Source organism: Lepidochelys kempii, chromosome 1 (genome assembly GCF_965140285.1).
Source record: "Lepidochelys kempii isolate rLepKem1 chromosome 1, rLepKem1.hap1, whole genome shotgun sequence".
NCBI lineage: Eukaryota > Metazoa > Chordata > Testudines > Cheloniidae > Lepidochelys > Lepidochelys kempii.
Window position 1 is genome coordinate 301,830,592 of NC_136380.1, and position 27,053 is coordinate 301,857,644.

The window sequence follows — 27,053 nt, forward strand, 5'->3', positions numbered from 1 at the left end:
ATTCTCTGTAAGCTGAGGGAAGGGAAGAGTGGAAATTTCAAATATTTGCTGAGTTCAATTCTGTCTGTGACCTTTTATTTTCACTTTTCACAAATATTAATGGTTTTCATTCTCAGGAATATTTGTGGAATGGCTGTTCTTAAAACTATCCAGGTAGTCAACATGCAAAACATCAGTATTCCTTATTCATTCTCCTCTTGTTAGTGAAGTTTTAGACAATCACTTAGGTAACAGAAACAATACCACATGGTTCTGGGGACTAAGTTTAGGGCTGCAGGATTGTCATGGTAGTAAAAATGTCATGGATATTGGGATTTTTCTGTCTGTATGGGATTTTTCTTCATTTTCCAGGATTTCACAGGCTGCCCAGCCAGTAGGCCCACAGGGGACATGGCCCAACCACTTTTGCCACCACAGACCAGCTCAGGGCAGGCTATCCAGTGGTGCCAGGGCCAAGAAGGTGGGGGGATACGGTGAGGCATTGCCCAGGAGCAGGCCCCACCTGCACACTATGGCAAGAGGAATGGGCTGGAGCGCAGAACCTGACAATCCTGGGTGACAGGAGTTGCTGCTGTGGAGTAAGTGTGGACCAGGCTCCACTCTGCAAATCCCAGTCCCTCAGGGCCTCCGACCGCCCTCCCCTCATGGGCTGGACTTGACATGCACCATGTAGCCCCTGCACTTTAAATGGTACCCCATGACTTTACACACTATTTTTGCTCTAAATTCCATGACTTTTACTAAATTTACCATAACTGGTCCGAAATTTTTGATAAAAAATGCTGAGACAAATCTGCAGCCCTACCAATAGTACATATCATGAAAAATGAATTGTAAATAAATAAATCACAGAGTTGAATCAGACAGCTTGGGAACAATGTATTGGCTGAAGTATGTTTGCATAAACCATTTGCACAAATGCAAATATGAGTAAAAATCATAACATGGTTACAAATAGTTTGCAAACTGAAAAAAGAGCTAATTTTGTTGGATAATTTCTTCCCAGTGAATTTACAGTAGCTAAATCTCTGAAAGACATAGTAACTTGAAACAAGAAGAAAGTCAGAGAAAATGGCTGAATAAGATCAATCATAAATAGCTGAACAAGATCACTCATACCTAAAGTCAAACCTAGCTCAGTTTACTCAGACAAATTGTTCCACTGATGGGCAGGAGAATTTGACCAATTATGTGGAAACAAAAAATAAAAATGGAGAAATGAAGGCTGAATACAATGCTTTGAAATAATCCATCCTCCTTGACAGTTCTATAAGAAGTGGTCCTTTGACATGAATAAATAGTCATTACTGGTGTCCCAACATTCTATCTAGATCCACTATCTGGCTTCACCTTTACAAGCACAAACAGAAAGAATAATCTGAATGGCTAATCTCTCTCACTTCACCCACAACAAATAACAAGATTGTTCACTTTAACATCCCCACTCCCACTACTAAACATGAGAGGTATTTTCATATAACACCAAACTCAGAATTCTTAGTGTCCTTCCTTCCTATTGATTTGTAATAAGGGCCATATTTTCAAAGTTAGGTACATGCACCTACACACATACGTTTGTGCACGCCTAATATATGCCTGGGCATGCAATACCCAGCTGGCTATGCTCATGCACAAAAAGCTTATTTGTGTGCCTACATATTTGCATCATATACTAAGATGACACCAATGTGTAAGTGCACTTATGTGCACAAATTTGGAGAACCTTCCCTAAATCTTGAACAGACAAACTGATAACACAACGGGTCACGGTAAACTTATTAACAGTAAAATACTGTACAAAACTATGCAAGAACATGCACATTAGACCCAACATTAGAATTTATACTATAGATCATGCTCAGACATTGTGTCCAAAATGCAGAAAGACTGAGTAAGAATGATAAATGCTGGAACAGGTGAGAATCAAATACAAATTTATGATATGGATATGTCCTCGGCCTTTCAGGGAACAAATTAAATTAAAGTGATCCTGGCCAGTGACATTGCTAGTGAGCCAAATCATCTAATATTAAGGGATTTGAGTGATCCTGTCAATTTAAACAAAGCACAGAAAAAAATCCTTTTAAGAGCAAGTACTAAAAGGATTATACTAAAAAAAAAAGGAAATTGGCTGTAAGTCTGAACATCACAGATTGGTAAAATGGGTTAAGTGAGTTAGCAAACTTGGACTCAAATTACCTTTAGTTTACAAGGAAAGCAAGAAGACTTTAAGGAGATTCAGTCAATGTTTCTGGAAGTGTATGATTAATTCAAGTTCAATACCAAATCTAGAAATGTGATATTGGATTTAGTTATATGTGCGATATAGTATATTTATCCTTCCCTTTTGCTCTTTTTTTAAAAAAAATAGAAAGGATTTGCATTCTAATGTATCTGTTCCTGGGACAATACGAAAGGAACCATAATAATCCTACATTGTGGATTAGAGCTGATGAAGAGTTTGAATATATTCATATAGGCATGAAATGACAATAACTTCAGATTTGGAAACATCATTTGTTTTGCTAATCATGTACAAAATCAACTTGAACATGTATTATTATTAATTAAGTGCTCAGCTGAGCAAAAACTATAATTAAAAATAAATACAAATCAAAACTCTTTCTGGAATTAGAAATGACAGTATCTCTACCAGCTGGTAATTTATGAGCATGAATAAATCACTCCAACACTGTAAAACACTGCAGAGACCAGAACTTACTTTTCCCATTCTTAGCAAAGAATATTATAATGAGTAATTTCTGCTTTACAAATGATCACTTGTCAATTTTAGCATCCCATAACTGTCTTTTCATCAATCCACTTCTTCACAATGCCTAAAGCAAAGTTAAAAATACCTATTTGTGTTTAACTGTCCATTGTAAACCTGTTTGCCCCTGTGGCTCAGGATAAAATTAATAACCCCAAATTATAAAGTAAAAGAAATTGGACCTAAATTACAGGGAAAAATACATGTCATATAAAACATTATTTTTCATCCACTATTTTTTAACACATCAAAATGAATTTAACAGTGCTATTTGGTGGACATTTCCACTTATCATTATGCCTAAAGATACAATTTACGAAGAACTTCAATTTACATTCCTTAAACTGTGTAGAATGTTGAGACAAAACATTAAGGGGTGTTGATTCTGTTGATACAAATTATAGTCACAATGCCTTTGTTGGTCTTTCAGGGTTTTCCAATTTAAAGCAATACAATATGCACTGGAGATGATTTCTCTCTTTAAAGAAAAAGATATTTAACATCATATGCCTCTCTCTAAAATTGACTCAAACTGGCACTACATCCATTATTGCAAGGGAAACTAACTAAACATTTGGGCCTAAAAGCCATTCCAGACATTAAAAACACTGACAATATAAAATAAATTAAATGAACATGACACAAACAGTCAAATAATAAATACATCTTTACCCATCTTTTAAACCTAAACCCTAGTCTTTGAAAAAATATATAAGTGAAGCAATAACCAAAATAAAGTCAAATTTTGCTATGATGGCTACTTTGTTATAGTTCCTAAGGATCTGTGTTTGGCTGAGTGATAAATCAAAATCCAGAAGGGAATATATTTAGGGGGAAATGTAATGTGATAAACACAAATCAAATAACCAAATTAAATGACTTTTTTCCCTCTATCTATAATGCAGCCACCTGAGGGCATCCAATTCTAGATGTTAGGTGCATGTTTATCATTCATGTTTTAGAAGCCATAAAGAGGAAAACATCAAATATACTTTTTGTCAGCCACTGTTTGAAACTGACTGGACTATTTTAACAGCCATAAGCACTTCATTTCTCCTGTATGGATTTGGTGCCTTTATATAATCATGCCCAAAGTGGCTCTCTTATCTTTAATGCTGGCCATCTGCTTGAAGAATCTGGTAACTGGCTACAATCACCCACACCGAGAACTTGACTGTTTCCCTGCCTATTACTTGCCTTGGTAACTGCCAGTAAATGCTTTCCAATACCGACATAATGACTGGCAAAGGAAGGTTGAGCCTCTATGGATGCACCTAAATTAAAATAAACTATAATTGTCTAAATCCACAGTTGTTTGCAGTGTAGTTGTAGCCATGGTAGTCCCAGACCCGAAGAAGAGCTCTGTGTAAGCTCAAAAGCTTGTTTCTTTCACCAACAGAAATTGGTCCAATAACAGATCCACACACTCTACAGTGGTACTATATTTGGCATAATTGTTCTGTAGCCTTTACTGGCTACATAGAGAAGTCAGTTAGGTGGTGGTGAAATGTTCATACAGCACAGCATTGTTAACATAACATACTTAGAGAAGAAAACCAAAGTTATAAGTATTTGGAAAAATTCTCCTTCCAAAGTATTTTTTGAACATTCTGACTATTTTTCTTTGAACTTCTGAGAAAATACGTTTTTTTATACAACACTATACATGCCTCACTTTCATGCTTAGATAAATGTATATATGACAAAATACTAACATTTTTATTGCAAGAAATGAAAATCCTTTGGGAATCAATATAGGTAATGCATTACTGACAAAAATTATACATAATAGTATCATGCATTCATCATATGATATTTAAATCAGGAATCACATAATCTAATCACATTTCAGATTCATTCTAAAGTTTCCTTTATAATTAGTCCAAATAGATGCAATTCACTAAACAGAGTCTAATCACTACAGACTGCAAGTAAATGCGGAGAATGAGCATAAATGAGAAAATTGCATATCTTGTCCACAATTTATTTCCAATTTAATTAAAGCCTATACTTTTTAATATGTTCCTATCATTTTACATTTTATCTCCACTCATTTAAATACCTCACCTGCCAGATTGTTTTGTACACTTTACACTGGGATTATTAAAGAAATGTAGCTGATCAAAATTCAGTAAAGGAGGTGGTTTTGTAGTGTTGAAATTAAGATTTCCCTCTAGAAAATATCCTTTAAGGAACTCTTCCCCTTCCCCCCCCTTATTTGCTAACCACTCAGACAAATTGTCAGAAATGCTCAATGGATAGAAAATTTCCAATTAAATCTAAAAAGCATATAAAACAGACATCTACATAGAGGAAATCTGAAATGTTGGAAAAACTAATCCAGGATCCTCCTGACAATGAACTCACATAGTAGCTTGCTACTGTAGTAGTTTGCTATGGTAAAATCAAATACTGTGCCTAACAGAACACCTTACCCTACCTGCTTCCTACAGGCAAGTGTCCACATAGCTAACTGCCACTTATCTGGTCCAGCTTTTACCAGCCACTGGCAACCTACTTCAAAATAAGTGGGGTAGAGGTGCCATATTAAAGCTCCTCAACTACTTAAGAATGGTCCTTTATCAACTGCTTATCCAAGTCTTTTGGAATGTTCTTCCAACAGAACACATGCAATCAATTCTCTGAGAATATAAACGTTCATGTACACTGCATCTCACTCTGCTGCATTCCTAATAGAGGATACCAATATATCATGTTATTTCTACTACTTGAGTTACTTTATTTTCCAATGCTATACATCTTATTTACTATAATACTTTTCAAAATACTACAAGAATTCCTAAGTGAATAGGGATAATTTCTGATATAGGTTCCTGATATACCACTGCCTTATTCTAGTTCTATGCCTGTCCATAGATATAAGTTGATTAACTCCAGCACAAAGTGAAGGTCAATGCATTCGTGAATCGGATCCAACTAACAGAAAAGAAACTGTAGGCCTCTTTAAAACTGTAAATTCCTTCACACCTGTTTTCCAGAAATTATCTTTATTTTTAGATTAAAGAAAATCTCAAGTGCATGAGATGCCCACAGGTATAAAGTATTTTTTATGATGCAAGAATTCCTCTGATTGTTTTAAAATGAGAGAGTTTATCCTGTCTTAGAGTAACAGCCGTGTTAGTCTGTATTCGCAAAAAGAAAATTAAACGATGGTCACATAAACACAACCCTATACCGGAAACCTACTGACCACTATTCCTACCTACATGCCTCCAGCTTTCACCCTGACCACACCACACGATCCATTGTCTACAGCCAAGCTCTGCGATACAACCGCATTTGCTCCAACCCCTTAGACAGAGACAAACACCTACAAGATCTCTATCAAGCATTCTTACAACTACAGTACCCACCTGCGGAAGTGAAGAAACAGATTGATAGAGCCAGAAGAGTTCCCAGAAGTACACCTACTACAAAGAAAATAACAGAACGCCACTAGCCGTCACCTTCAGCCCCCAACTAAAACCCCTCCAACGCATTATTAAGGATCTACAACCTATCCTAAAGGATGACCCAACACTCTCACAAATCTTGGGAGACAGGCCAGTCCTTGCCTACAGACAGCCCCCCAACCTGAAGCAAATACTCACCAGCAACCACATACCACACAACAGAACCACAAACCCAGGAACCTATCCTTGCAACAAAGCCCGTTGCCAACTGTGCCCACATTTCTGTTCAGGGGACACCATCACAGGGCCTAATAACATCAGCCACACTATCAGAAGCTCGTTCACCTGCACATCCACCAATGTGATATATGCCATCATGTGCCAGCAATGCCCCTCTGCCATGTACATTGGTCAAACTGTACAGTCTCTACGTAAAAGAATAAATGGACACAAATCAGATGTCAAGAATTATAACATTCATAAACCAGTCGGAGAACACTTCAATCTCTCTGGTCACGCGATTACAGACATGAAAGTTGTGATATTACAACAAAAACACTTCAAACCAGACTCCAGCGAGAGACTGTTGAATTGGAATTCATTTGCAAATTGGATACAATTAACTTAGGCTTGAATAAAGACTGGGAGTGGCTAAGTCATTATGCAAGGTAACCTATTTCCCCTTGTTTTTTCCTACCCCCCCCCAGACGTTCTTGTTAAACCCTGGATTTGTGCTGGAAATGGCCCACCTTGATTATCATACACATTGTAAGGAGAGTGATCACTTTAGATGAGCTATTACCAGCAGGAGAGTGGGGTTGGGGGAGAGAAAACCTTTTGTAGTGGTAAACACCCATTTTTTCATGCTTTGTGCGTATAACAAGATCTTCTATACTTTCCACAGTATGCATCCGATGAAGTGAGCTGTAGCTCACGAAAGCTTATGCTCAAATAAATTGGTTAGTCTCTAAGGTGCCACAAGCACTCCTTTTCCTTATCCTGTCTTATTCGCATATAAAACATTTTAAGCCTTTGGCTTTCCCTTAGGCAAAATCTAGACCAGGGAAGGAAACAGAAAGAAAGAGGATAAGTAAGAGGGTAACAAAGTAAGATTAAACATACATGCTGAAGTAACAATTCAGCCACTGTAAATTGCTTCTAGTATATATCAATCTGCTGAATACAAAGGGTTTTGCTGTCTTCTTTGCACCCCACAACGTAAGTAAATGCCGAGCACTGCAAATTCTAGTTTCACAAATGAACCATTTGAAGACAGAACCTGAAATTTACCAACTTTTTTAAAAAAACCAACAATAAACAATAACCAGAGCTAAAATTGTCAAACATGACTAATGATTTTGGGTGTCTCAATTTCGGGGTGTCCAACTAAGGATACCTGAAAGAAGCCTAATTTACAAAAAGTGTTGAGCACTCAGCCTCTGAAAAGCAGGCACCTCTAAGGAATTTCAAGTTGGACATCTCAAAATTGAGATACCTAGAATTAATGGTCACTTCTGAAAATCTTGACCCATGGTTTTCAAGTGAGAACATATAACAGTCCCTTTCTCCTCAACTGTTAGGATCATGGCCATAAAAAGAAGCAGGATTCTAAATAAACTATTCCCATGTCCAACCTTGGAGAAGGAAAGAAAGCAAGCCAATGTAGTTAGGTTGAAATCCACTTCACCTTTTTCACAAAGCCAAAGTAACTGGACTTTAAGCAGCTGAAGCACAAGGGACTGAGCAGGTGAAATCCATCCCTTATCCCAGGACGAGGCCTATTATAAAATATCTGTTTGAATAAAATGTCTTTTGCTGGTTTATCCTGAAACTGCATCACTTACCTTAGCGCTGCTCATAGCTCATCACAAAAATCCCTGTTCCACTTTGTCTGTTAAAATCACAATCTCGCACCAAACATAATTCTTCAAATGCATCAAATAAATAGGGATTTTAGTTGTAAATAAAAAGGTTGCTTCCTGTTAACAATACTTCTCTAGTGTTAATTTTTCTTATAATATTAACGACAAGAAATATACCTAAAGAAAGTGTGTATTGTGCGTTCAAAAGGAAAAATGAGGAAGAAGCACATATTCTCAGCAATTGAACATGTGCAAAATTCCATCTATCTCAACTCAGACATGCATAACTTTTCCACTTTTCATTAGAAAAATGAACCTTTACATAGTGCTATAATTATAATAAAGCAAGGTATAATATCTTCCCTTCCCTTGTTTCTGGTTTAGTGACATGTTCAGAATTGTTGTCCAGTGAAACAGCTGAAAATGTTTGTAATGGCAGGAATTGAGAAATGCCTCTCTCAGGACATATCTGAAAGGTAGCTGTGTATAAACAGCTGTGCTTTGAAAATGCTTGCCACCTCAAAATTGGTCCTTGTGAATTGAAATGTTTGCCTTATTGCCAGCAGGGCATATTACAGTGTAACTGCTGCATTTTTACTTTTTATCACTGTCTCTCTAACTGCTGAAGTGGAAAAGAAAGATTGCCAAAGCCTGACATGCTTCTTTTCCTTTCTGTCCACTCTGACTTGGTTCTTAGCTGTCTGTTGCTTCAGTGATGAGAAACGACTTTCAGTTTATCCATTCCCTGAAGGTCTTTCCCAGCTCAAACAATGGTAACGCCCCCTTGTGAATCAATGACAGAAAGTGAAACAAAGCTAATTAAGGCATACCAATCATTGCTCACAGGACAGATAATTAGTCTGAAAAGGGTCACACACTTTCAAAGAGTACTGAACGTATTTGTTTAAAAAAACAACAGACATCACTATAATGAAGGAGTCTGGGTGGATTTCAACCAGTGGTAAAGGACTTCCAAAAAGGATAACAAACCTGCCCATAAAGATTTGGAACAGATTCAAGTTAGATTCCTAAGTAAATAAAGACAGTATTAAAATTATAAACAATACTTAGAGGTTTAGGCAAATAGCAGCAGACATCATGGACGCCTCTGTTTTGGATTCTTATATGTCTGTACTGAATTAGATGAGAAAATATTGTATACACACTAAAGGAATAGTTACTGATTACTCTATTCACTTGCATTAAGCATTCTTTATAACATAAAAGATCTTCACTAGCTCATAAATGAAAAGCTATCACATGAAAATTCCTACTTAATAGAACTGTGTAATTTTTCATTTAAATTAAATGTTGATGAAGCAGCACTACTTGAATGAGTGTGTTCTTAAGAAATTTAGCAAATGCCATACACATTGTTCATGGGATCTGGATAAATTCTCCTAGCCCTTCAGTTTCTCTTTGTATTTCTTATTACTACTTTCAAAATTGCAAGTTTAAAATTTATCCATTTCTATTAGGGACAAATCCAAAAGATTTTGCTCAGTTTTTATTCAGACCTTATTCAGGACTGTTGAAATGGGAGTTTTGTGTGAATATGGATTGAATAAAACTAAGCAAGTCCTTGTGGATAATTCCCCCCAAAACTCCAGATTGGGCTGCACAAAGATCTAATTTACCAAAGTATTTCAGCTTCAAAAAATCAGAAGTAATTAATACCAAAAAATGATAATTTTCAGTAGGAAAATTTTGGTTTGGAATTTGTATTGGAATTGGAGGGGGTAGGGAGAGTACCCTTTGTTTACTATTATCGGCAATGTTTAATGGAGACAGGGAGTACCAGTCAAGGTGTTCAGGAGACTCTTACCTTAGAATAAAATCATCTACATATCTAATAAATTTGTATTAAGCAGGAAGCATCTAACTGCACTACAGCAAGAAAATGACAAACCTGATAATTCCTCAGTATATGAGTTTTAGTTGACAGGTAATAGTACTGGATAATCTCTTTGCCAGAGGCATATTAGCTTTCACAAGAAGTCTCCCAGTATACCTGGGTATCTATTTTCATAGTTCATCCAATACTGCATATGCAATATAAACCTTGAGTAGGTACGTGAAGGTAGGTACAATAATCTCTCTCTCTCTCACACACACACACAGAGTGGTATTTTGCATACAACGTTAAAGAGGCTGCACATTTTATATTGTTTCAAAAGTGAAGCCTTACAGAGTATTTACTTTCCAATATAAACATTTAATGCAGTAAGGCTTCATTTTTTAAAGGAAAATGAAATTTTCACACTCTAATGTTGAATGCAAAATATCAATTTATATGCAGGTTAGTTTTTTAAACAGTAAATTGCAGGTGACTCCTGACTTTGAAGTCCCTTGTACACCTCTGTTCAATCTTAGAAAATAATCATACCCAACACCCCTCCCACCCAAAAATCAATACAACCAGTTGACATAAAGAAAGTTCACAGTGGCCGGAGTAAGAAACATTTAACCTTCTACATATCATTTTATACATAATGCATGAATGCTGCACAACTTGATTCTGTGGTTTGGTTTCATAGTGTAGCACCAGAAAATCTACATTAGGAATCCAGGGATTTGCTGCTCTCCCATTCATTATGGTACCTGAAGTCATACATAAAAATGTAATTATATTTTTTAAAAAACCCGCTAACCTGACACACACTTTACCACCCAAACGCCCCAATAGTCTTGTTCTGTACATTATCTATTTCCTTCCCCCACCCATGTTATTACCTGAGCATCTTCTCTTCTCATGATTAATCAAGGCTTAATCCTGCAAAAATGTATACACAGGCTTAACTTAATGCATGCAAGTAATCCTTCTAAAATCAAACCGACTACCCATATATTAAAAGCAAAGCATGAATGTAAGTCGTTGCAGGAGCTAAATGTCAGTCAGTAAGCTCTTTGGGGCAGAGACCATGTCCTAGACATTATGATCCTGATTGTGCAAACCCTGAAGTTAATGGGGCTGCTCATGTGCATAAAAATAAATACATGCATAAGGGTTTCTAGGATGGGCACTAAGTAAAGCACCCTGCACACGCATAGTACTAGATAAAATATTTAATATGATACTAGTAATAAATAATAACTCCATTTCAGATACAGAAATTGCCCAGGAACATTTTCAAAGCTGTCAAAATTGTAATATTATTATTCAAAACCAAAACCACATGCCTTTTAAAATGAAACATGGTATCTGCTAAGGATGAGTTTTGTGGTTAAGACTCAGGACTGAGAGTCAAGTATTTTAGGTACTTTCCTTGACTCTGCCACAGGTGTCCTGTTGGACTTTGGTTATAGAACAATCTTTCCGTACCTCAATGTCCTGTACAAAAGGAATAACAACACTTATCCTAAGTGAGTCTGAACTGATGTCTGCAAAGAGTGTGGTGATCCTCAGGCGAAAGATTTTACCTAGTCTAAATGAAAATTATATTTATAATAAAACAAAAAGAGAGGTTTTTGGTTCCCCCTTCCAGATATGGCTGGGATTTTCATAAAAGTCTAAGTGAGTTTGACCCCCAACTCCCAATGAATTCCAATGGGAGTTTGACACCTAACTCACTTTGGCTGGGAGTTTCAAAGGAGTCTGAGTGGTGCAGGTACCCAACTCATTAAATCTCAGTGAAAGATGGGTAACATACTCACTTAGGCTCCTTTGACATCCTCAGCCATGGTATTCATACCATTGCCTTTTTAACCCGACTATAGAGCAATTAATTATCAAGTGTAAGAAGTTCAAATAAGCTATCAGCAAAAAGATTGTTTTACTGAGTGCTTGCTTGGCCTGAGTTCAGGGATGAGTGACTGTATATTAAAAGTGACTGTAAGTGTTACTAAATGAGTCAAACATGTTTTAATACTTTCTCAGTTCAAGGGAAAGTGGTACTTGAATTTGTACTCTTCACTGAATCACAACAAAGAAACCAGTCCTTGGGTTACCTCTCACACAGGTTTTTAGAAATCAATCAATCGTGTCAGTCTCTAGTGGAACAATGTCAATTAGATTTCCTGCAATTCCTATCCAAGTGATAGAGCGGTTTGTAACAACATGTGGAAAAAACAAACAAATGCCAAAACACAATAATTGCTTTCAAATGACAAGTTAAAGAATTAGCCATACAAAAGCTTAGAGTAAAATCTAGTCCCCCTAGTTTGCATCTTGTTTTTTAATTTTAACCCCTACACTAACTGTAGGAGTATAATTGTCTTTGGGGAAAATGAATGGACGTGGCTTGACTCAATGATTATCAACAACACTGATTTGGCCCAGTTCTGAGGTCATTTAGGGCAGGTCTACACTTCTGCTTGTGTCAATATAACTTACATTGCTCAGGGGTGCGAAAAAGCCACCCCCACAAGTGACACACGTTACACCAACCTAAGCGCTGGTGTGGACAGCACTATGTCATCAGGAGATGCTCTCCCACTGACATAACTACTACCTCTCGCAGAGGTGAAGTAATTACGCCGACAGAGAGCTCTCTCCCATCAGCATAAAGCGTCTTCACCAGATGTGCTGCAGTGGCGCAGCTGCATCAGTATAGCTGCACCGAGCTAGCACTGATAGTGTAGAGTAGCCCTTAAGGCTACATTCACAAAGGGGCTTAGGCATGTGGATTGCTCTGGGGCTCAGGCAGGAGCTAGGTATCCAACTGCTTAGAGTGAGGCAGCAGTGCACGCTCCCAGAGTGAGGAATATAGGCATCTAGGGAAGTTTTACTGAAAAATCTTGGGCACCAATTGAGTTTAGGCACCAATACACTTCAGCAGCAGTTAAGTGGGAGTTTTACGAATACCGGTGGCACCTAAATCTGGGACTTCCCTAAGGCCCTCTGTGAATCTGGCCTCAGTTAGGTAAAATTTCCAATGACTATTCAAATACTACTAGTTTAGTTTTGCATTTTTCATCCTTATAAAAAGGTTTGAATTCCACAGAAATTATTGTAATAAAAAACCCTAAGTAGAATACCAGAAATCAATAGGAAGTTTACCCAAGTGGGGATTTTGGACTGGGCCCATCTTTTTAGCCTTGCTTTTAACATAGGGAGTTGTGTCTGTGCATTTTGAAACATAGTTTGGTTATAAGGACGTGGCACTGCAAGCTGATCCCTGCAGATGGACCATTAGTAAATGGGGCAGTACACAGAAACAGGGGTTTGCATGCAAGCATCAGCTTGCGGGACTGGGACCTAACAGTCTGGTAGTAGGTTTAATTCCATGGGCAAGTTAATGAGAGAAAGGTAAGGGAGGTGTCATTTGATTTGTAAAAATCTAGAGAATTATAATTTCAATGATGTTACCCTCTGCAGCATGATGGGGGGAACTCCCTCTCCCCTCCACCCCCGCATCCAACTCCTCTGGCTGATAGAAATTTTGAAAATATAATGTCAATTGAAATGAGTCAAGTTGGGCTTCATTCAAAAGCTCTTTCCTTCCAAAAAATACAATAGTGCTAAACATGACAAATCTAGAACAATTATGTACATATATCTTTGAGAAAATGTTTTAAATTATAATTTTTAAAAAGTTGATTTTTAATACAAGCATGTCAAACCTTTGCAAAGTTAAATTGTGGCCCTCAATTGACAGTAGTGTGTTATCAGCTAATGCTTAGAATATGGTACTTTATTAATTTTTTTAATGCTACAGATTATAAATGGAAGGAGTGCTCCAAGTTGGTTTGCTATCACTGGCAAAAAAAAAAGAAGCAGTTCAGTGGTACTGATTATCAGCTTTGTTTATTATAACAAAAGAGTTGTAATGAGGCACTGGTTAAGATGTCAGCATCCAGCCAGAAATTACTGGAATCCAACTGCAAATGGTATGCACAGAGTTACATTACATACATTACCAAACATAATGAATAACAATCCCAAAGTAATTTATTACAAAGTCCTTATTTTTACTTTGGTCTTAGTCATTTTTAGGCATCAATGGGGAGCCAAAGAGTATTCACTAGTAGTTGGATCTTTGGCGGATACTACAGCGGAGAAGCTGGTTAAAACACAATGCTTGGTGGCACTTTACCGAACGTTGGCAGATGTTTTCCAAGAAACAGACAAAAAGAGAAAAACTGCCTTTGACAAGGGGAGCATTTACCAATGGCAATTTATCAATCTATGGGATCCAATCAAAAAGAACAAACTAAAGTTGTGCTCAAATGCAAAGAAAAATGTCAGAATGAAGGTAGCAGGGCAATTACAGAGCTAACCACAGACATGTCATAGTTTGTTCTTCTCCTGGTCAGGTTGAGATCCCAGCATGATGTTGATCTACATAACACTTTGGGAAAGTACAAGTTCTCCATGGAAACACAATTGATATTCCAATGCAGTGGAACAATGCATATGTGCCAGGCCAAAAGAAAACTAATGCACATTCATACTTTTGTTAATCCAGCACCTGATGACACCTGTGTGAGGGTAATTTATGCCAGCAGAGACCTTTCAGTGAAGCAATCATAAATGGTACACTTGCAGTATGAGCTCTCAACAAACCAGAAACTTTCAATACCTGCCAAGACTTGGCTGAACACTTCATTATGAAGCTACAGAGAAAATACTGGACCAATGACAAAATCCACTTTGTGTTTGACATGTATGCAGAGGAATCAATTAAAGTATTACCAAAAAGAAGAGATTCCATGGTATTGCACCTGTCCAGTACAAAATCATTGACTCAATGAACATCTCCAGTGTCACAATGAAGAAGTCACTGTCTGATACTCCAACGAAGGTCTAGTTAACTGCATACGTTGCAGGAAAAAGCTCCAACATGCGAAAAATTGCTCAAAGAATTTCATTGTTGCATGGCAAAATGAAGCTGCTACCTCACACTGGTAAGTGGAGTTTCTTCATAATTCCCATGAGAAACTAACACTAAAATTATCTTGCATGCGATCATTGCCACAGGGAAAGGTGCTACAAAACTCTAGATCTTTTCACAAGACATAGATGTTCCAGTGCTAGACACTACCCAAGACTTCATTAATATTCTGTTTTAGCGTCTGTTGCTGCGGAACTGAATCATTTTAGATTCCTCAGAGATGTGTTCCTATCACTTGCACCATTCAAAGCACTACTAGGTTTCCATTCCCTTTCAGGATGTGACACTAATGGAAGGAAATTATCTTACTGGAAGGCCTTTGATTCAGCCTCCAAAGACTCTCTCCTTGTTCTGAAGGTGCTCGGAATAGCTGAGACAGACACTGATGAGGTAATAAATGCACAGGAGGCATTCATATGCCAAGTTTACCATTTGAAGACCAATATTATGACACATGTAGACCTACTTTGGTGGATGTTTTCCAAGAAGTATCTGGAGAAAAACTGCCACTCATCAAGGGTACATTTATGTCTGCTATCAAGAGGGCAAATTATCAAGCAATATAGTGGCTCCACATGATCAAGCACATCCAAAACTACTCCCCTCCCACCATAGGGTATGGATGGGTCTTGCAGGATGGATTGATCACAGCAGTTATGCGTGAAATTCCATGCACTCCTTAAACAATCCTTCAGTTAATAAAATGCTCCTGTGCAAAGACCAGATGCTCACCACTCTACAAATATTTGGCCAACAGCCCCCCTTGTATGAAGATGTACAAGTGTGGCATGGATGAGGCTCAGTGTGACAACATGTCTAGCAGTTGTGCCTAGCTGGAAACGACACCAATGATGACTTTGATGAATAAACGTTTTCAGCCCTACAAGGCTAGGTGTCTTCTCAAAGATTTCCAAAATCAATGTATTTTTTTTTTGTGGGCAATGCATCCCTATGTTAAAGTATAATTAAAAGTGTTCATTTTAAAACATTTTCTCTAATTTATATCTACATACTTGTTCTAGATTTGTCATGTTTGATACCAGGGTGCTCATGAAAAAGGGCTTTTGAATGACACCCAACTCAACACATTTCTGACCACATTGTATTATCAAAGTTTCCACCAACCAGAAGAGCTGGAGCTGGGGGTGGGGTGGGGGGGTGTGTGACAGCACCACCCCCTGCCATGCCTCAGAGGGTGACTTCATTGAAATTATGATTCTGTAGATTTTTTTGAATCAAATGATATCTCCTTACCTTTCTGTCACTCACTTGCCCACAGAATGAGATTTTATTCCATTATGCTTCCAGACTATAAATTAGTAATGTGAGGATTTACCTAGGCAGTTAGAACGCGGTAGTAGGGTCCACCTGGAGACTTAGTGTGCAGCATGCTAGTGCACTGTATATTTAACTACCCAGCTTTTCGCACACTAACTCTCCATCTAGATAAGCCCATAGTTACAAGAATTAACTGACCAGGCATATGTTTATTTCTTTGTAAATCTAAAGTTTACCTCATTTCAAGAAATGAAGGAACAGATTATATTTTAATTATCTTATTTTGTACCAGGGTTTCTTTGCATTTCAGGATGATCTGGACCATTGCCGTAAAAATGTATTATAAAACTCCAAAGCAGCAGACTGTTTTCTGTATGTTTAGCTCACACATTTTCTGTTCATTTTATTAATATAGTTATATTGTAAAGTTAAGTGATGAAAAATCTTTACATGTATTCAAAGAGCAGACCTCAAAAACTTGCCAAATGTCTTAGATAATTATTAATTACTTGCAGTTATTTAACTATGGTATTTACAGTAATCAAGGTATTTGCTGGAGTAAGCATGAGGAAGTTGAAGAGAATGCTGAAGATACTAAAGCAACCTTATCTATTTTTCTTAAATAAAACTGACAACTTTTTAAGAGCCATCACTGTACCACAAAAAAAAACACAAAAAAACAAATCACATATATTTGTTAATGCAAGCAACTAAAATTATATACAGTATTGAATGGATAAGATGCAAATAAGAAACAGAAGGCAAATATTTTAAAAAAAGGAAAATATAGGCAGTAACGTAGATCTTAAATAAGTGGATTGGACACAAGATCAATCGGCATTCCTTCTAAAGCAGAAAAAGGAAAGGATGGAGAAATTGCAGTATGCCTCTCTTGCTTACTTCAGCAATTTTAATTTGAGATAGCTTTTATCACTAGCAGAACACATACTAGTTATCTGTAACATGAAAGTCAGTTTTATAGATAAGGACTTGGTGCCAACAAATGGCAGGAAAACAGCCAAATCAGATGCTATTTCAGATTTTATATGCTTTACATCTCTGAAGACAGGAACCTTTTGCCAAGTGTGGAGTGTTTCCGTCTGTCCATACCAGTGACATTTCAAAATGCATTTATCAATATTAATGAAGCACTGACCTTATCTTAGTGTTTGTAAACTATGCCATTGTGAATTTTAATACTAGAAGTAAAAGACAAAGTGAAAAATAAATGTATAAGGTATGGTTGATTCCAGAGACAGACACTGTATGGTGAGCTTTGGTACACAGTCTGCTGTTTTAAAATAAATGCAGTAGTATGTGTCCCATTTCATGCATAAAGACATCAGAACTTTCTCACACTATAGTTTTGAATGTGCTCAAAGCAGTTTCTTTAAGAGGGAAAGAGCTACCACACATCTGGAGACAGGCTATATTTTAAAGTATAATTCTACAAGATAAGCACAGCTCAGAAGGCAGTGAGAGCCCTCAGTACCCACTGAAGTCAGTGAGGACTGCGGAGACTTGGCACCTTAATGGTGGAGCTCAGACTCTGAGTTGAAAGCATTATCAGCTAAGTGTGCTTTTTTTCCCTGACTGCAATAAAGGCACTTTCCCTTTGTTATCCTAATGCAATGTAAGATTTTTCAAGTAAAAATAAGACGGGCAGTAATTAGATTGAATTTCCAATATGACAGACAATTTATTACAAAGTACACTTTCCCCTCCAATTATATCTTTAAAAATCAAGCTTGCTCCCAGAATAGCAGCTATAAAACAATTAGGAAAAGATAAAACACAGGCATTATCAATTTTGTATGTTACTGTATAAATATCTCATGGGCATGTCTCAGGATGCACTCATTTTGGGTGTATATTAATGCAACTGTTCCTTTTTCCTTGATTACATATAAATTGTGTTCTTTATATTTATAAACTCTGTGTTCAAAGAGTAAACATTCATACTCTGCAAGATTTAGCTCAGTGGTTAAGATTTCAAAGCCAATATAGCAGAGTCTGCTTTTAGTGATAACAGTAGGAAAGAAAAATATTTTAAAATAGCCTGAAATATGTGGAAAAATCTCAGTGATATATTTTGTTTTTTATTTTTTGGAACTTCAGCTTGCTGGAGAGCTAAGTACCCTAGTGACAAGCTGCAAGACATATTACTATATTAACTTTATTTATGCTGAATAGATGCCACTGCAATACTCTAGAAACCACAGCCATTTTATTTTCTTATGTGCAATAATTAATATTATAGAGAGATGGCTAATTATTTCCTCTTCTTATATTTTAGGTCATCCTGTCATTCCTGCCAACACTAATCAATCATGGGATCTGAAGTTAATACTAGTAAATAAATGAATTGCTTAATCTTCTATGACCATCTATACATGCTTCATCATCGCAAATCTTATCAGTTTTATGGCATCAAGGAGACAGTGACCTTCATTTCCACAGCATGCCTGTTATCATTGGACAAGGTGGTTACGAGGTTATCACTTATTTTCAGGAAGAAAGTCTTTGTGCTTCTTTGGCATTCATCATTTGACAAATGCAAGTATTTGTTTTATCAAATGACTAGCTCTTACTGAAGTTAAAAACAGCATCTGTGGTATCCTTAAGGGCCATTTACTTTTCTGAAGACTTGAGCTAAGATGAAGGACATGCCACTCAAAATTCATTTCCTACTTGGCCTAGCTATCACTGCATTTGTACAAGCTGTAGATAAAAAGGTAGACTGCCCTCAGTCATGTACATGTGAGATCAGACCTTGGTTTACCCCAAGATCCATATACATGGAAGCTCCAACAGTGGACTGTAATGATTTAGGCCTTGTTAATTTCCCAACGAGACTGCCTGCTAACACACAGGTTCTACTTCTACAGACAAACAACATTGCAAAAATTGAACACTCAGTATATTTCCCAGTGAACCTTACTGGTCTTGATTTATCTCAAAACAATTTATCCTCAGTGATCAATATTAACCTTAGAAAGATGCCACAGCTTCTTTCGGTGTACCTTGAGGAAAACAAACTTACTGAGCTGCCTGAAGAATGTCTGTCTGGACTGAACAATTTACAAGAACTCTATATTAATCACAATTTGCTTTCCACAATTGCATCAGGAGCTTTTATAGGCCTTGATAATCTTCTCAGACTTCATCTCAATTCAAATAGCCTACAGATGATCAACAGTAAGTGGTTTGAAGCTATTCCTAACCTTGAGATTCTCATGATTGGGGAAAATCCAATAATCAGAATCGAAGAAATGAACTTTAAGCCTCTTATCAATCTGTGCAGCCTGGTTTTAGCAGGCATAAATCTCACTGAAATACCTGATAATGCTTTGGTTGGCCTTAACAATTTAGAAAGCATCTCATTTTATGACAATAGATTTGTTAAAGTGCCCCATGTTGCTCTTCAAAAGGTTACAAATCTCAAATTTTTGGATCTAAATAAGAATCCCATTAACAGAATACGAAGAGGAGATTTTAGCAATATGCTGCACCTAAAAGAATTGGGAATTAATAACATGCCTGAACTAATTTCTATAGATAGTCTTGCTGTTAACAATTTGCCAGATTTAAGAAAAATAGAAGCTACCAATAACCCCAGATTATCATACATCCATCCAAACGCTTTCTATAAACTTCCCAAGCTAGAATCACTCATGCTCAATAGTAATGCACTTAGTGCCCTATACCGCAATACAATAGACTCTTTGCCTAACCTCAAAGAAATCAGTATACACAGCAATCCAATCAGATGTGATTGTGTCATCCGCTGGATTAACATGAATAAAACCAACATTCGATTCATGGAGCCAGATTCATTATTTTGTGTGGATCCTCCAGAATTTCAAGGCCAGAATGTGAGGCAGGTACACTTTAGGGAAATGATGGAAATCTGCCTCCCACTGATAGCGCCTGAAAGTTTTCCCTCAACTCTGGATTTAGAAACTGGCAGCTATATTTCTTTACACTGCAGAGCAACAGCAGAACCAGAACCTGAAATATACTGGATAACACCATCAGGTCGCAAACTTTTGCCTAATATGGTTACTGATAAATACTATGTCCATTCTGAAGGAACATTAGACATAAGTGATGTTACACAAAAAGAAAGTGGACTATATACATGCATAGCAACTAATCTAGTTGGAGCAGATTTAAAATCAGTTATGATGAAAGTGGATGGTTCCTTCCCCCAAGACAGCAATGGATCTTTGAAGATTAAAATAAAAGAAGTGCAATCTAATTCTATTTTGGTGTCTTGGAAAGCAAGTTCTAAAATTCTGAAATCCAGCATTAGATGGACTGCATTTCAGAAGACCGAGAACTCTCCGGCTGCACAGAGTGTTCGAATTCCATCTGATATAAAGGTGTATAATCTTACTCATCTAAATCCATCAACTGAATATGAAATTTGTATAGACATTCCCACCATCTACCAGCAGAATAAAAAACAATGTGTCAATGTCACCACAAAAGGATTGGACCTTGCAGTGAAAGATTATGAAAAGACAAACATAACAGGATTCCTTGCCTGCCTTGGAGTTCTTTTGGGAGTCATCTGTGTGGTATATCTCTACAGTTGCATCTCACAAGAAATTAACTGCGATGCAGGACACAGCTATTTAAGGAATTACCTGAAGAAACAATCCTTTTCACTCAATGAACTTTATCCTCCTCTAATCAGTCTTTGGGACACTGGCAAAGACAAAAGCACAGCCCTGGAAGTAAAAGCAACTGTGATAGGAGTACCAACGAATATGTCATGAAACATCAATGTAAACACCAATGTTGGAAAAGCACAAGACTGCAGTTGTGCTAAATAAAAAGGCAAAAAAAGTATTACTCTTTAGAGATCAGAAGTCTGGGCATTGCTGCTGGTGTTGACAAATGGGAATATGTACTGATTCAGCATAAAAAGATTTTTAACTAACTGGCTTCTAAGGGTATTGTGCCAACCAAATACAATTACTCCATTTTTTTAGAACTTCCATGTGACTTTTCAGTCTGGAATACAGTGCAAGTAGCCAAGAACATTTTCTGTATTTTTTTTATTTAAGTAAGAGTAGTAGAACTGAGCAATACCTCTTCCTGTGCTGTATTACACACACTAGCAGCGTGTTTTTGCAGTGACCAGATAAATTAGAATTGACACATGGTGTAATGAAATGGACAAATTCTGTAGAGTAGATGCAGTGAGTATGTGAAACATTTTTTATGAGGAAAAATACATTTTTGATTAAAATCAAAAGAGTTTTTGGCTTGTTTGTTTCTTAAAAAAAGAAAATCCATCTGGGAGCTCCTCTCTGACAATAAACAAATTCATTTTCATGTCTTATAAAATCTTTCTCTATAAATCTCTTTATATATTTTCCAGTTGAAATGCAGGCTTGACCGCATAGGAAATTTTTGCTGTTTTTTTAGGCTGTATAACAGCAATAAACAACACAATAAATACCTGTATAAAGCAGTTATCCATATGGTTAAGAAGTAATAACTATATATTTTACCTGTTGGTCATTAAAACACACACACACACACACACACACACACACACACACACCCCTCTCTTCACCCAAAGGAGAAACATACAGGGACCTACTGCTGTCAGCGAATTAGATTTATTTTTTTTACTTGGTGCCTGAAGATTGGATTTAATTATTAGACTCAAATAATGTAAATCCAATACTTTGGCTGCAATAAAAAGGCCAATTTAATTATTAACAGTGTCTAAAGTTTACGTTTCTTGGCACACAGAAAACTCGCACAATTTTTAACATAACTTAGCAATCTTGTTGACATTTAGGATCTCTATATGGGTCTGCACAATTCTGTTCTGATACAACAGCAACCACCACCAATTAAAGGTTTCTTAAACTCTCCAGCTTTGAAGATGTGACATGCAAATAACTGAATGATGTACACTGAAATAAAATGAATGCTTGATCCCACTCACAATGGCCTTCATGGCAAAATTCCCCTTGTATTCATTAGGAGTAAGGCTGGGCCTTGAAACAGCAAATGGACACTGTTGCTGACTTTAAATTTAAATCCTAATTCTGTTATATGGATGGAGTAAATCTGACTATTCCTGGATTCAGTGGAAAAAGTAGTTCAAAACTGAGATATGACATGCTAAAGGAGTGTTGACCTCCAGGTGGTAGAGACAGATGAAGAACCTAGCAGCAAAATTGATACCATATTCCAGTTAGTGGTTGTGTATACAAATACAGAGAACTAAGCCAGAAGGAAAAATGGAGTTTCCATTTAGGGAATGAAAACAGTACATTTAGGGAATTAAAAATTATTAAAATAACATGTAAGTCTCTTGCATATGAAACAAAAAATAGGACAAAAGGCATTTTGGTTTTTACTATGCTTTAATATTTTTAAAGTATTGTAATCAAATAGATTTTATCTTTCTGAATTCACCTGAAAGAAACATTTCTCTGGAATTATTGGCAGCATTTGTGTAGGTCAGAACCCTAACTTTGAAATTCTCTAGTGCTTTCTTGTTCATTTTTGTGTGTGTCCACTAGCAAACAGACATTTAACATTTCCACTTATTCATGGCCTGCTGCATAATGCCATTGGTCTGTAAGCATTCCTAATACAGAAAATCATCTCATTTGATGTATTACAAATGAATAATTTACTTTCAAGTTAAAGTTGACACTTTCTGATTAAATCCTAGTGGTTTCTGAGCATGTGCAAGTTATTTTCAGAAAGATGTTTAAAACTAGAAAGGAGAACACGCCAGTACTAATTTTAAAATATCCCAAATTTGGATCTTTATAAATTCAATACGTTTTGCTGAACACAAATTTTACAAACCTGATGAATCACTATCACACACAGGCTGGCATCAGAATTTATCAGCTAGACATGCTCATATATCATAAGAGATTTCAGAACCTTGGACAGAGCTTTTAGAGCCAAGCTATTTATCAAAAACACAGGAGTTGAAATATGACCTATTACAATGCAAGTACTGTATAGGTCAGCAAGAACTTGCTCATGTATCTTGTATGTTAATCTTTGGAATCTAGCTACATTTAGAACATGTTACTGATACAGCTCAGAGGTGAGAATCTCATTTGTTTCAAGCAACAGTAACTCAGCACAATGGTGTGAACCAGCACACTAAATGAACACCTAATGATAAGCACTGAAACGAAAAAAAAATATTTTTGTTTCAGCTGAATAAATACATCTGTTCACACCAAATCATCATGCTCTTTATTTAAAAATCTAGTCTTGACTTTCTATTAGTGAAGCAAATATGTTTGTTTGGCTAGTTAGGAGGGCATTCATTCTCTCCTATAACCCTGATACCTGACATATGTAATACCTAAATGTTGGTCAAAATCACACCAATTTTGAAAATATACTTAAACATTTAAATTAGAGATTGATAACTCTATTTCTAGCTGTTCAGATGGAAAATCTCTTGTAAGAAGGAGTGTCAAGGTTCCTCCCCCACTCTGAACTCTAGGGTACAGATGTGGGGACCTGCATGAAAAAACCTCCTAAGCTTATCTTTACCAGCTTAGGTCAAAACTTCCCCAAGGTACAAAATATTCCCCCCGTTGTCCTTGGACTGGCCACTACCACCACCAAACTAATACTGGTTACTGGGGAAGAGCTGTTTGGACGCGTCTTTCCCCCCAAAATACTTCCCAAAACCCTGCACCCCACTTCCTGGACAAGGTTTGGTAAAAAGCCTCACCAATTTGCCTAGGTGACTACAGACCCAGACCCTTGGATCTTAAGAACAATGAACAATCCTCCCAACACTTGCACCCCCCCCCTTTCCTGGGAAATGTTGGATAAAAAGCCTCACCAATTTGCATAGGTGACCACAGACCCAAACCCTTGGATCTGAGAACAATGAAAAAGCATTCAGTTTTTACAAGAAGACTTTTAATAAAAAATAGAAGTAAATAGAAATAAAGAAATCCCCCATATAAAATCAGGATGGTAGATATCTTACAGGGTAATTAGATTCAAAAACATAGAGAACCCCTCTAGGCAAAACCTTAAGTTACAAAAAAGATGCACAGACAGAAACAGTTATTCTATTCAGCACAATTCTTTTCTCAGCCATTTAAAGAAATCATAATCTAACACATACCTAGCTAGATTACTTACTAAAAGTTCTAAGCCTCCATTGCTGTTCTATCCCTGGCAAAAGCAGCATACCGACAGACACAGACCCTTTGTTTCTCTCCCTCCTCCCAGCTTTTGAAAGTATCTTGTCTCCTCATTGGTCATTTTGGTCAGGTGCCAGCGAGGTTACCTTTAGCTTCTTAACCCTTTACAGGTGAGAGGAGCTTTCCCCTGGCCAGGAGGGATTTCAAAGGGGTTTACCCTTCCCTTTATATTTATGACAAGGAGAAATTCCTTACAATAAAGTGGCTCTGCCACTCACCTCCCGTGTGACCCTGAGCAAGTCACTTCACCACTCCACATCTCATTTTTCCCAGTTCTAATGAACTTTAACTTCCACTGAAAAGCACTTTGATGTATACCAACAAAAAATGCTATGTGTTATTTTTAAATAGGGCAAGGCACTCCTATCCTTAAATGAGCATATATCCATTCACTTCAATGGGAGTATTACCTGCATAAAGACTATGAGATTTATCCATTAGATCAGTGATTCTAAAAGTGGGATCTATGGACCACAAGAGACCTGCGGAATTCTTTGTGGTGGTCCGTAGAATTAAATGTTTTGAGAACCAAGCAATAGGTTGGTTGGGAGCAGGGGGGTTGGGAGCAGGGATGTCCCAGGAAAGATCTCTCTCTTGTGATTTGATCTAAGGAGTGGAAAGTTTAAAGAACCCTGGATTTTGATGGTAACTTTTAGGGTTTACTAGTAGGAAACAAATGATACTGGTTGTTTTAGACACTAAGGAAAATAACACTATCCCATTATACAGGTATCATAAATTTCAGTATCATTATAGTTTTGTAGGATTCCATCAGAGTGCAAATTTGCTTTAGTCTGAGATTTTCCTGAAACTACAGGAAAGTGAGTAAGCAGAGTCACATTTTCTTTGATGAAATTCTGTTGACCATAAACATTAAATGGGAAAATCGTTTGGAGATGGGATCATTTAAAAACTTGTATCTGATCTTAATGTTTATATTTACTCACAGAAAGTTTGTTTCAGGGTTTTATTACAGAGGCTACATTTTTTCTCAGATCATATTTCTTTGAGTAGCTCTATGTTAAGATGGTGGCAGAGATCTATGTATTAACTACTCAACAGCAATTAAACAAAAAAAGGCCAGGGCTCAGAATGAGAATGTTACAACCCCATAACTAAGTATGTGCAAAAACCACATTGTCACTTTATTTAAACAATTACAGAATAAACTCAAACATTGCCATAAATTAGGCTCCCCACTTGTCAATTCTAGATTCTACACAGTACGGGCACACAGTTGTGCCTATAAGGATAAGATGAAGCATGATGAGCACAACAGGGATCTAAGGAAATCCACACCTGCATTAAAGAGAGTACGGCTGCACAGCCATCAAGTTACTTCTACTCAGAAACAGAAGTAAGAAGTAGATACGTGCCTCATTTTGATGTGAAGGGTTGCACTTAAACCCATATCTCCTCAGATGCACCCATTCTCAGACCCCTTTCAACCTGTGCTTTTGAATCATAGAATATCATAGAATATCAGGGTTGGAAGGGACCTCAGGAGGTCATCTAGTCCAACCCCCAACTAAATCATCCCAGCCAGGGCTTTGTCAAGCCTGACCTTAAAAATATCTAAGGAAGGAGATTCCACCACCTCCCTAGGTAACGCATTCCAGTGTTTCACCACCCTCCTAGTGAAAAAGTTTTTCCGAATATCCAACCTAAACCTCCCCCACTGCAACTTGAGACCATTACTCCTCGTTCTGTCATCTGCTGCCACTGAGAACAGTCTAGAGCCATCCTCTTTGGAACCCCCTTTCAGGTAGTTGAAAGCAGCTATCAAATCCCCGCTCATTCTTCTCTTCCACAGACTAAACATCCCCAGTTCCCTCAGCCTCTCCTCATAAGTCATGTGTTCCAGTCCCCTAATCATTTTTGTTTCCCTCCGCTGGTCTCTTTCCAATTTTTCCACATCCTTCTTGTAGTGTGGGGCCCAAAACTGGACACAGTACTCCAGTTGAGGCCTCACCAATGTTGAATAGAGGGGAACGATCACGTCCATCCATCTGCTGGCAATGCCCCTATGTATACATCCCAAAATGCCATTGGCCTTCTTGGCAACAAAGGCTCACTGTTGACTCATATCCAGCTTCTCGTCCACTGTAACCCCTAGGTCCTTTTTCTGCAGAACTGTTGCCGAGCCATTCGGTCCCTAGTTTGTAGCGGTGCATGGGATTCTTCCTCCTAAGTCCAGGACTCTGCATTTGTCCTTGTTGAACCTCATCAGATGTCTTTTGGCCCAATCCTCTAATTTGTCTAGGGCCCTCTGTATCCTATCCCTACCTTCCAGCGTATCTACCTCTCCTCCCAGTTCAGTGTCATCTGCAAACTTGGGGAGGGTGCAATCCACACCATCCTCCAGATCATTTATGAAGATATTGAACAAAACCGGCCCCAGGACCAACCCTTGGGGCACTCCACTTGATACCGGCTGCCAACTAGACATGGAACCATTGATCACTACCCGTTGAGCCCGACAATCTAGCCAGCTTTCTATCCACCTTATTGTCCACTCATCCATCCCATACTTCTTTAACTTGCTGGCAAGAATACTGTGGGAGACTGTGTCAAAAGCTTTGCTAAAGTCAAGGAACAACACGTCCACCGCTTTCCCCTCATGCACAGAGCCAGTTATCTCGTCATAGAAGGCAATTAGATTAGTCAGG

At 37.5% G+C, this 27,053-nt stretch overlaps 2 protein-coding genes across 7 annotated transcripts in view; one reads left to right on the top strand and one right to left on the bottom strand.

Annotated features, from left to right (window-relative positions):
* LRRN3 (leucine rich repeat neuronal 3) overlaps positions 1-21,427 on the top strand; it is a 45,560-nt gene extending 24,133 nt beyond the window's left edge. For both annotated transcript variants that reach the window (XM_073328081.2, XM_073328080.2), the window contains one exon: positions 18,453-21,427. In XM_073328081.2, coding sequence (XP_073184182.1) covers positions 18,814-20,940 — 2,127 coding nt within the window. In that variant the 5' untranslated portion in view covers positions 18,453-18,813 and the 3' untranslated portion in view covers positions 20,941-21,427. The remainder of the gene's footprint in view (positions 1-18,452) is intronic.
* Positions 1-27,053, bottom strand: part of IMMP2L (inner mitochondrial membrane peptidase subunit 2) — an 846,530-nt gene that overhangs the window by 390,917 nt on the left and 428,560 nt on the right. The window lies entirely within an intron of this gene.